We start from the raw sequence: 12,490 nt of genomic DNA, 5'->3' as shown, positions 1-12,490 counted from the left end.
AAATCTGAGGAATGCCTACTCATGTTTTAGAATAAAAGAGAAAATTTATATCTAAATCAGAAAAACTTCATTCGTATAATATTTCCAAATAAATGACTTTTCTACTACAATAGCTATTTTAGCACATAGCAAGTAAGATACAATCTTAAAGTCACTGACAATCAATGCATTCCCCATTTTCTTATAACTCAAGCTAACAAGGACACCACCATCTTTTAAGATTCATCTGAAATGAGAAAAAGAAAAGCCCCTCTGTTCTTGGATGTTTTTTATGCTTCAAACTAGGGATTTCTTATGCCTTGCCAACACAAACAGAACACAAATAGCAATCTTTTGCAACCAGTTTGTAATAGCAACTGTCAGAGAAAGCAAAGGTTTTTTTCAGTATCTATAAATGTAAGTACAAAATTCTTCAATCAAAAAGTTCATATTAACTTGTTAAATATAGAAACAATAAACAAATTTTGAATATAATTGGCCAATTTCCCTTTTTGTCCACAATTACCGAAATAAGTCAAATTTACTTGTATGCATAATTTTATATTTACAAAGACAAAAATCTACAAAGGTAGTTTTCAAAGATCTCCAAAAATATTAGGCCTACAATGTTAGTATGACATCTACTTTCTCTACATATCTAACTTTCTTCCTATGAAGAACAATAGGCTGATTCAGAAATCTTTAACGAACCCAGGAATAAGAGATCATGAGCTTTCTTTCTTAACAGCTGAATAAAGTAGTTCAAAATCACAGCAAAATATTGTCTTACTCAGCACTACTGCTCTGGTAAAATTTCCTTTAATATCTAGTGATTCTTAGTTGAAACTTGTCTTTTACATAAAAGAAAAACATCCAAGTTAATCTTTTGATCACATTTAAATGCTTGATTTAGTCAGAAGGATGACAGCCCAAGAAATCAAAGCTAGAAAATATTATCACAGAAACCAAACTGTATTGATATAACACATATTTTAAGTTCAAGGAGCAAAACGTGAATTAGCTTGAATTTTATAACCAATATCTACTTATAGATCAGTCCAACACCTTGGTTTTGAACAAAGTTTTGAATTACAAAATAGTGAAGTGGATGACATAACCTAAATACATAGAGAAAAGTTCCCATAGAAACAGGCAGAGTTTTAAAAATTGACACAAGAATTAAGAGGTAGTTGTTTCCATGCATTCTGACTCGTTTTTTGGGGGGTTGTTTTGCTTATTTAGTCAAACTGAAAGGCTTACCATCTTGCTGGCCATGAAGATTCTGGGGACTTTGCATTCTTTCTTCAAGATTGGAGCTAAGATCAGAGTTCACAGCTGACATCCGTGTTGAATCACTCATGTCAAATTCATCACTTTCTATTGAACTTTCATCCTGAAAATAGTTTTAAAATATCATCAAGCATTTAAGAATATGATACATTTAAATAATAACCATTTTATCTACAAGGTCAATTGAAGTGTAACCAGTAAATGTTTACAGAATTCAGAAAAGTATGTTACAAACTAATGGATGTTTAAAATAACAAACAATGGAATAATTTCTCCCTTCAAGGAATTTCAAGACTTGTGAAATAATATGTCCCTATGTACTCCAATATTTTAAAGGTAAAAATATATATTTAGAGACAGTGTAGTTTAGGAGTTAACCTGAATAAAGAAAGAATGATTTTATAGTAAATACCTTCTAAAAGAGTTAATCATAAAATGTAACATAAAGAGAAATACAAGTTTTGATTAAAAACTAAATGACCAAAAAATGTTGTAAGCAGAAATCTTAGAATGCAGAAAGGGTCTTATAAAAAATTTTTCATTGGCAAACAGGATAGATTCTAATATAGCAAACTTATATATTAGTTTCAAAGTCCACATGTAATGGAGAGCAAGGTAATCTTAGTACACCCTTTCTTTCTTTGCAAGCAAATATAAATTGCACGGCAACCACAAAAAGGAGTTCTAGGTAAAATTGTGAATGAAACATTTACTAAAAGTCAGTTCATAAAATGGAATTACCAAAAGGCCACTTTGCTGAATGGCCAATTTATTAAAACTTTCCAAATGTTAAACCAAATCTAGGATATATTATTGCGGTCCTTTTACTGAAGCAAACTTCATTTGGAGAACTGATTTTTGGACAAATGGTGTACTCATACAGGCTGGAAGGCCCAGGAAACCTGTGCAAAATGTAAATGTTTAATCAAAATCTCTAGCTTTGACTTTAATTTGTAAATGTTTGATCTGAATGTTTAACACTAATGTAATAATCAGCAGTAGTAGTGCTGCTATTTATGTTGCACACGTTATTTATATTTCATCACAACTATGAACTAGCTACAAATTTGCAAACAATTTATAGATGAAGAAATTGAGGTATAGAGAAGTTAAATCATTTTCCCTGCTAATATATACTAGAACCAGTAGTCATATGAAGTCATCCAGACTCGAGGAAACAGCATCTTTGAATAGGAAGAATTACCTTGGTTTCATAAATGACATCTTGGCATTAGCAAAGAAGTTTCTATTATTAACTAACAAGACCATCCTGGTAGACTAATAAATTGGCATTCTGATTCTTAAGTCAGGCTCAGTGGTTTTGGTTGTGTTGTCTTTCCTTTACCAAAGACTGGGTCATGCTTGGGCACACTGAGTAGCACTAGCACTTCATTAAGTCCCTAAGGAAATGCCACTGTGTTAGATCTCTGGACAATCAGCCACATAGACTCCTCTTAGTTACACGCCCTCTCTCAATTCATTATGTTTACTCCAATTCTAAATTCTAGTGTGTGTGTGTGTGAGTGTGTGTGTGTTTGTGTCTGTGTGTATATGCAAACATAAGAGACTTCGATGTGGACTGACATTATCAGTTATAACAATGTGGACTTGTTACTAGTGTTGATCATATACCAATACATACATATATACACACATTGATAGGTGATACAGATATCTATTACATACACTATATATACTTTCTGTGATGTCATAGTATTTTAGAGGATATTCTCAGAAGCCAGATTTCCTAGATTCAGGTCCATATTCTGCCAGTTATTAGATATGCTACCTTAAGCAAGTTACCTCAACTTACTGTGCCTCAGTTTCTTTATCTATACAATAGAAATAAAAATTGTGCCAATATCACAGAGTCACATGAGGAGTGAGGGAATGTACTATATTTAAAGTATCTAGAACAATGTCAGGTACATGATAAGCACAATAAAACTGTTTAATATTACTATATGGAATATACAATAAATTCTACAGAATATAATATGCACATTTATTACAGTATATGAACATATACAACAAAATATAACACATTTCAATATAATGTAAAGGCAAACAAAATGTGTTACTAAAGTAGCTGTGTGTTTACATAAACACATAAACAGTCTTTATAAGTATTTGTTATAAAGGTCATAAAAAGCTAACTATAAGTAAGCTGGTAAAATATCATTTATATGGCATATAAATATGTAAAATGTACATATATATGAGGATATGTATGTGTGTGTGTCTTTATGTTTAAAGAAGAGCTAAATATAAAGATTCAGGTCACAGACCCTGTTCTATGAAATGATTGTAAAAACAGCCACAGCATATTATGGAAAATCAATTATTTTTTTACTACCATTAAAATGTATGCTGACACTTTTGCCTGCATACATTTTAATAAATTCAGATGAGAGATTAAAATGTTTATGTAACCAAATGTATACTTATGTATTTTTATAATTAAAAAAACACCATGTTAAATTATTTATCATCATAAGTGGCTTAATGATTGAAAATATTTTAAATATTTTCTTCCACTATTACATATGAAACATAATTCATTTTCACAATTACATTCCTTATTAGAATTCAATTGTTACACATTTGCAAAAAGCTTTAATGAGAATAAGTGCATGTATTCATTCTGTATATTCTATTCTAATTAATAATTGATTAAATTATTGTTTTTAATAAAAGCTAGCAGAGGTATATGAAATATAAGCTTGTGCTTTTTTTACCAACATAGAGATAATACCAATTACACTAGGAAGAAACTACTGAAAGCTTCTAAGATTAAGGAATCAGAAAACTTGACTGATCTGATATTAAGTATTTTATTCATGATTATCTGTAGACCATTCATCTAATTCCTTTTCTCTATGAAATTCTATTTTGCTTGACAACCAGAAAAAAACTCTCCACATCATACTGTGTGAGCTTATTTCTTACATGACTAAAATCTCATGATAATGAAAGTCATGACCAGAGATCATAATAATTCTGCCTCCTTGAAACTTAATGTTTTAATATTAGAACAATTTAACTGTAACAAATAATTTTCTTTTCAGTCTTTTCCCTTTTAAACATGGCACTTATTTACTTTTCAAAAGCTTTGTTATTGAGCTTTTATTTCTATCTTCAAAAGTTGCTTGAAATGGAGACCACTAATCTGCTCCATATTTCATTTTAGTTTCCAAGTTCCAGATATTACCTATAAAGGGTCTCTACCATGTACCTTCTGATTTCCCCTGCTATTGTCCTGCCTGATTAGTTCAAAATTGTATTTTTCCCTTTCCTAAACTATGTAATAATAGTCTCTCAGTTAACTTATCCACATCCAATTTCTCTACACCAGTCCTGCCTATTAACTATTGCCAAATTAAGCTTCTCATTTTTGAACATGTCACTTCTCTCCAGATAAATTTGTAGCCCTATCCATTGTTTATCAAATAATGTGTGTGCCATTCAATCAAACATTTACAGTTTCCCCTAAGACTGCTTAGAAACCACTCCCACCAATCTTCTCTTTCTGTTGATTTTTTAAAACTTATCGTCTGCTCAAATCAAATTAAAGCTTACATTATCAGCATCTCTATGAAATTCATCATTTCAAACCTCAGTGTGCATGAGTGTAGATTCTGTTAAAAATTCATATCCCCAGGTCCCACATATCAGACCTAGAATTAGCATCTTTGGGGTGGTGTCCTGCTACATGTAGTTCAATGAGCTATTTAATGCTGGTTATCAGCCCAGTCCAGTGCTGTTCAAGAAAACATTGTGCAATGATGGAATTGCTCTATAATATTCTCTATTCAATAAGGTAAATACTAGTTGTATGTGGCTATTGATCATTTGAAATGTGGTTAGTGTGACTTAAGACCTGAATTTTTAGTTTTAGTTAATTTTAATTGATGTTCAGTAAAACTTAAACATTCACATGCGACTAACGACTACCATCTTGGGCAGTGCGTATCTGACAATCCTTTGTTGTGAGATCTTGAAAATATATTCAGTCATTCACTACTAGCAAAACAGTAAACATTTTAATAGATAAATTGCTTCATATATCACATTCCATAGGATGAATTTCTAGTCAAGTAATATAAATATATTTGAAAAGTGTAATAATTATCATCAAATGATCCCCCAAAAAGTTTATTCCAGTTTAAACCCTCACCAATCGTTCATAAGAAGGTCAAATGATCTCATATTGGATACAGTATTTTGTAAAATCTTTCTCAATGTGGTAAGCATCAAATAACAAGTTAATTCACTAAAATTGTATTTTGGTTAATATAAGAGGTTGAGTTTTTTTTAATGGTTATTGACCATGCAGTTGATAATTTCCAAAGATGGCTACTATGGATCCCTTCCCCTCCCCACTGCCCCTTACATGCGTGCCACTCCTCAGATCAAGGAACAGTATTTCTCGTTCCTCCCCTTGAAACTAGGCTGATTTTGTTATTTGCTTTGGTCAGTAGAAATGTGGCAGAAGTAATGTTGTGTCAGTCCCAGAACAACAGGGAGCTCCCACTTCCTGTCTCTTGGAAACCAGCTGCCACACAATAAAGCTGTCAGATAAGAAGTCTGATTACCCTGAGACCAGCACACTGTTAGGAAGCATAAGCCAGCCACAGGGAGAGTGAGAGGTCACGTAAAGGAGCATAAAGGTGCATCAAGGAGCCAGGTACTTAAGTGAGGTTTTCTTGGACTATCCAGCCAGGTCCAGCTACCATTGAATTTCACTGAGTAAATGATCCTAGCTTATGCCAGGAGTAACAAAATAAATCACCCAGAGGTTCTTGGCTAACTGCTTAACCCATAGAATAATGGGTATTAATAAATCATTGTTGTATTAAGTAACTAAGTTTTAGGGGTGGTACATAGCAAAAGAAAACTGAAAACCATCTAATTTTTCCCCTTTGAGCTACAACATAGCATTCTATTTACATTGATTTGTTGCTTAAAAAAGCAAATAGTTAATACTAACTTTAAGTGGATGTGTTGCAGAGTAGGAAGACTTTGGGCTCCAAAGTTATTTAAACCTAGGTTCAAATACCTAATCTTCTCTCTACCAGTTTAATCATTAGGGTAAGTTTTATCAGCTAAAAACCTTGGTGCCCCATCTGCAAAATGGAGGTGGAACAACATGTCAGTGGTTCTAAGTAGTAAATTATTTATGGCCAGTTTCCTAAATTTTCCTGTGTATTTTTTCTCTCCACATCAATTCTTTCTTTGATGGGTACATAAAAAGAGTAATTTAATAGAATTTTGCCATTTGAACATGTTTTGACATTTTTCACAAGACAGTCTGAGCAAACTGTTTAAAAATATTATTTCAGGCTGGGTGCGGTGGCTCATGTCTGTAATCCCAGCACTTTGGGAGGCCGAGGCAGGTGGATCACCTGAGGTCAAGGGTTTGAGACCAGCCTGGCCAACATGGTGAAACCCCATCTCTACTAAAAATATAAAAATTAGCCTGACATGGTGGTGGGCACCTGTAATCCTAGCTACTCAGGAGGCTGAGGCAGGAGAATCACTTGAACCCGGGAGGCAGAGGTTGCAGTGAGCCGAGATCGTGCCACTGCACTCCAGCGTGGGCAACAGAGTGAGACTTTGTCTCAAAAAAAAAAAAAAAAAAAAAAAGACAACAACTACACATGCTTCGGTCCCTGGTTATTTCAGTATCTCTGGAAACATCCTGACCTGTCACTTCCATGAACTCTTCCCTAATGATCTTGTCCTCTACCTTTCTTCAGTCATTTTGCTCTCATAATCATGTTGTATGCATTTCATTACCAGCAACTGCACATCCTCCAAAATTTTGATTTCAAACATCCCATTCTCTACAACATCTCAAATTTTCCATTTCACTTGCTCTAGTATTGCATGTATCCTAGTATTCTGATGAAATTTCTATCCCACTGATATTTATCACCCCTTGATTCTAACCCTCTAACCCTTTGGCACTGACCTCCCTGCTCTCGGCCCCCCTCTCTCATGACCTCACTCATCTTCTTATGTGGCTAGAATTCCAAGGCTTGTCATTTTAATCATACCCTCCTATACCACTTCTATTATTTTGACAAGACCCAAAATATGAGTAATTCTGTTTTTTGCCTTATTCTGTTCTACCCATGCCCCTGTATAGCTAGATATAGAGATGAACAATTATTTAAATGACCTCACTTGAAACTCAAAGAGAGGTCCATTTTCCTGGTTAATTCACTCCTCACTGTCTACTTTTCACATTCTCTCCTCAAACTTTCAACACCTTCTCAAACACCCTCACTCTTGCTTTTTTTTTTTTTTTTTTTGTTAACTGATGAATTAGGAGCAAATAGAAGAACAATTCCATAATCTCCACAACTATTTCCATTCGCCTACCTCTATCTGATCCCTCCTGTCTGTGCTCCATTCTAAAGCCAACTTTTCCAATTTTGTACAAGAAATCCTACCTATTAATGCCAAGGACAATGCTTTATCAATTCTCCTTCCTCTTTCCTAAATCACTATTTTCCTCTGCTACATGAATCCCGTCAACATGTAAATATGCTATAATTTCTCTGATTTTATAAAAAAATATAATAAAAAACTCCTGTTCCCATGCTCCCTCTAGCTCCTACCTCTTTCCCCTGCTCCCCTTCATAGCAAACTCTTCAATGACTTTGCTGCTGTCATCCTGAGCACCCCATAAAAACTGCTCTTGTCAAGAACACCATTGACTTCCACCAGGCTAAATACAAATTTAATTTTCAGACTTCAGTATAATTGACTTTTCACTTGCTTTGACATAATACATTACCGTAGACATACTGAAAAACCTTTTTTCCAGTTTTATTCTAGTTCACAAACTCTCCTGCTTTTCCTAATACCCTGGGTGCTCTTTCTCAGTATCCCCTGTTGATTCCTCCTCATCTGCCAGATGTTATAACATTGGAATTTCCCAAATCAACGTTATTGGGCTTTGTTTGTTCAATCTACACTCACTACCTTGGTAGTACCTTCAGGCACATGGCTTCACACACTATCTGCCAACGGATGATGCTTGGCCTTATGTCTAGCTTAATTCTTTGCTCTTAATCACACATGTCAACTGTCTAATTGACAAATCTACTTGAATCTCTAATAAACCTCTTAAATCCACTTGAATTTCTAATGAAGAGCTCACAATTGAACTTCCAATATCATACCTCAAATGTTGTCTACCCCCAATTTTTCTTATACTAGTTAATACCAATCCTACCCTACTTGCTCAGATTACTGAGACATTACCACTCTTGACTTTCACACTTCTCATCGAATCTGTCAGCAAAACTTAAAATCTATTCATAATTTCACCTCTTTTCACTACCTAAACCACTATGTCTTTGATCCAAGCCACTATTATCCTCTTTCCCGAAACATTCTTCAGAAGCTTTTGTTAAATACAACTAAAATATATACTCATAAGATGACCATTGAAAACCCTTGGCATCAGCTTCTTCTAGAAGCATGTAGCAAAGGAAACTCTTGACAGCAGGGCAGCATCAGGTGTTTCACTTCCATGGAAACCCTTGAAGGGGTCATGTAGCAATTCACATAGTTAATTAGACATATTTTCTTTAGCTCTTCCTGTGATATAGCTCAGGTACAAGAAAACAGTAATCATACTGGGTAGGTTGGAAACTTGGCAGAGAAGCCCCATGCCCCAAAAGAGACAAAATATCTTATCACACCACAGTTAATACCTTAAGGTCCCCACAAAGGACATGTCAATTACAAAAATTATTCAACTCAAGGAAATCTAAAGATTCTCACCAGATATTTCTAGTCTTCTGATACAGTTTAACAATTGGAATCATTTTTTGCCACAGCAATGTTGCCTAGTAACACAGTTATCATTTCAATGTTAGCAGTTTTGTGGGACAGCAAACTCCAAAAGTTTTCAAAGGCCAATTTCTCATGCAGGAAGGAATAGAGCTTTGTTAACTCCTTACCCACACTGATTTCTATAATAACCTTCTACTGGTGTCTGTGCATCCAGTTTTTTTTTTTTTTCTTCCTCTTCAGTCTATTCTCAGCCCACATGATTAAGTTAAAATATGGATCAGATCACATGACTTCTCTGCTCAAAACCTTCTAATGGCTCCCCATATTACTCGGAGTAAAATTTAAAAGTTCTTAAAATGTAAGACTCTATATATCTCTTTCCACTATCTCTTTAAACTCCTCTCTTATTTTCCTCTTCCTTGAGCATTCTGTTCCAACCATGTTGACTGTCTTGCTGTTCCTACAGCTACTAGATATGCACCTGCCTCAGGAACTTTTCACTGTATCCCTCTGCTACATGCACACATTTCCTTCACTTCTACTCAAATAACACATTTTAATAAAGCCTTTTAAACTTGTGATTCCCTAGTTCTACAGGGAGTCCCATGTCTGGCCTTCTTTATTTCTCTTAATAGCATTTGGCATCTTCTTATTTACCTATGGCCATTATTTTCTTTATTATCTATTTACCTCCACAAAAGACAAAGATTTTTCTCAATTTATTCACTGTTTTTCTTCAGGAGGGTCAAATACATAGAAAGTACTGAATAAATATTGGTTGAACTTACTGGATTAATGCTTATTCAAATTTAAATATAATTTGTCAGACAGGAATATTTCACTTAAATTCCATTTTAATGTGATTTCCTTTACTTAACCTCTTTTTCATCTTTCAATAAACACAAGGTTCTAAAAATTTTGCAAATAATCTAATTAGTCATTTATCTAAATATTTTAAGGCAGCGTGACATCCAATTTAGTATTTTCAAAATATAAGGATAAGAGTTATTTTTCTAATCCAGTTATAAATTTTAAAGGATCTATTTCTTTTGTGTAAAATACTTATGATTTTTTAGAAGCCAGAAGGGATCAGCATATGTGGGCGCATTGTTGGCAGAAAGTGAATCATCTTACATTTTGGCCTAGAAATAAACATATCAACATCTAAATGAGCTTCCTACAAATAATCTGACAGCTCTAACTAGTTAATGAGACATTTAAAAATTTTTTTCAACTATATAATGAATTGTGAAGATAGTTTTTTTAATCGTTCTCAGGGATGGAAGGACATTAGTATTTTCTTAATTGTCATTGATGTCTTTAACCCAATGATTTTATTACTATTTATTCAATTATTTATATGTAGCCATGGGGCAATATAAATTCCAATATTGCCACTGCACTAATATGAATGTTTGTAAGGAGCATAGCCTGAGTAATGTCTATTGAGATCAAACAATTTTATAAATAGAGCTTTCAGGTTAAACCTGCTTAAATACAGAGGAAAACTAAAAACTTGATTTGAGTTTTATGAATAAAGTAAGTTCAACAAAGTAATTTTAAAAGAATGCAATCATAGCTTAGCAAATAATTCTGTGTTTGACAAATAAACATTTAACCTCATTTCCTGTTTTAGAGAAATTTCAAGGAGATAATTTATTAGCCTGAGGACCTGGACCTGTTCCTAATACAAATAACCCAAATGCATCTATTGAGTATTAACTAGCCAACAAGGATGTACTAAGCACCTACTGTATATCTGCTATTGTTCTTTATTTTGGAGAATATAAGCCATACATATATAACTTAGTCCCTGCTTTGACATAGCTTCAACCGAAATGGCTAGCTAACTAGAATCCTACAGAGTATTTAAGAAATATGTTTTTAGTGTCTATACATGCAGCATGTTGCTAAATTTTCACCATACAATTTAAATAGGATAACTGAAAACATCAAAACACTTCTAATTAAGAATGACCACAGATTGTCTCTAGGAAATGCACAGAAGTAAATAAATAACATATAGAATAGCAGTTAACTAAAAAATCACTTTAAAATTTACATAAGGTTTGAATGGTGGAGAAACGATAATACTTGAAATACCCATTAAATCTACTTTTCTGATTGCCATGCAAAATAGCCTTACTACTTAAATTTCCTTAGAATCTCAATTATTTCAGATATTTTGTTGTGAACTTACCCGCTCTGAACTTTGTAGCACTTTACCAAGGCCAGCTCAATTATGGTCTACTAAGGAAAATGTAGCTTTCTTGGGAACAAACAAATTCCCACACAACACTAAGACAGAGGTGTTAAGACAGGGGCTCTGCATTGTGGACTAGGAGTTTCTGCTCGCTTTCTCCATCTGTGCAACCGTGGTAAGATTCATTCATTAAAAAATAAACTACTATCTTCAAAATGCCATCATGCTTAATATGATAGTCGTGGTTATCAAGCTTCGTTCCAATTTGTAAGTGATGTAAATGTAGATGTTTTTATTTTACCTCATCTTGCTGTGAGTTTAGCAGCTGCAGTTTCATGTGCTTCATGTAGGCCATGGTAATTGGCATGTTGTAGTCAATCATGCTGGTCACCAAAGTGGGAGGTTTTCCGTTATCTGTAATAAAACATTTTTAATGGGTAATGAAAGTGACACTGCATTCTACCTGTAATTTGAAAATGATCTATTTCTCCAAATTGAAATAGGATTTTAGATACCAAGTGTCTTAAAGCATGGTAGCATTATAGTTGGATGGTAGAAAAAATAACTAGTAAGGTTCTACAAAGGTGTACTGACACTGTTTAATAGTACTAATTAATTATTTCTAAGTGCAGGGGAACTTTTAAACATCCTGAGTAACAATAAATAAACCTAATGTGGTGACTAACACAATTATTTGTATTTTTCTTCTCTGCTTTACTTTCTATATGTATTTTTTGAATACCAAATGAAATTTGCTCCATTTTTTGCTTTTGGCCATTCCATTTAACCTTTAAGACATAGGAATGAGCCAGCAAAAATGTATCTCTGAGACTGATAGAATCTCTGAGAGAAAGTCATATTTAGCTAAATAATTTTCTATAATTTTAATGAGAACTAAAGCCAAATCATAATTTTATGTAAAACTTTTAGTAAAGAAACTCCACATTATTCATAATTTTAGAAATAAAGAATCGGTAGACTTGAAAAGACATTGATAGAAACCAATTTCCTTGCTGAATGTATCTAAAATACCATGAAATACATATAATAAGTGAAAATTAAAACATTATTACAGGGAAAAATGTTATTTGCCACAGCTGAAACTGTCTTTCTTCTAACAATGGGCACTGAATTACTTTGTAAGTGGATATTCAAAATTCACTGCCTCCTACTTGAATAAATGAGATGATCTGACTTGTTGAACTG

At 33.5% G+C, this 12,490-nt stretch overlaps 1 protein-coding gene across 9 annotated transcripts in view; it reads right to left on the bottom strand.

Annotated features, from left to right (window-relative positions):
* NOL4 (nucleolar protein 4) overlaps nt 1–12,490 on the bottom strand; it is a 397,837-nt gene that overhangs the window by 265,684 nt on the left and 119,663 nt on the right. For all 9 annotated transcript variants that reach the window (XM_017874065.1, XM_017874067.1, XM_017874066.1 and 6 more), the window contains 2 exons: nt 11,586–11,698; nt 1,240–1,372 (listed from right to left, as the gene is read on the bottom strand). In XM_017874065.1, the coding sequence (XP_017729554.1) occupies nt 1,240–1,372; nt 11,586–11,698 (246 nt within the window). The remainder of the gene's footprint in view (nt 1–1,239; nt 1,373–11,585; nt 11,699–12,490) is intronic.

The sequence above is a fragment of the Rhinopithecus bieti genome, unplaced genomic scaffold, assembly GCF_001698545.2.
Source record: "Rhinopithecus bieti isolate Rb0 unplaced genomic scaffold, ASM169854v2 scaffold_5260, whole genome shotgun sequence".
Taxonomy (NCBI): Eukaryota; Metazoa; Chordata; class Mammalia; order Primates; family Cercopithecidae; genus Rhinopithecus; species Rhinopithecus bieti.
This window is presented reverse-complemented; position numbering and strand designations above follow the sequence as displayed.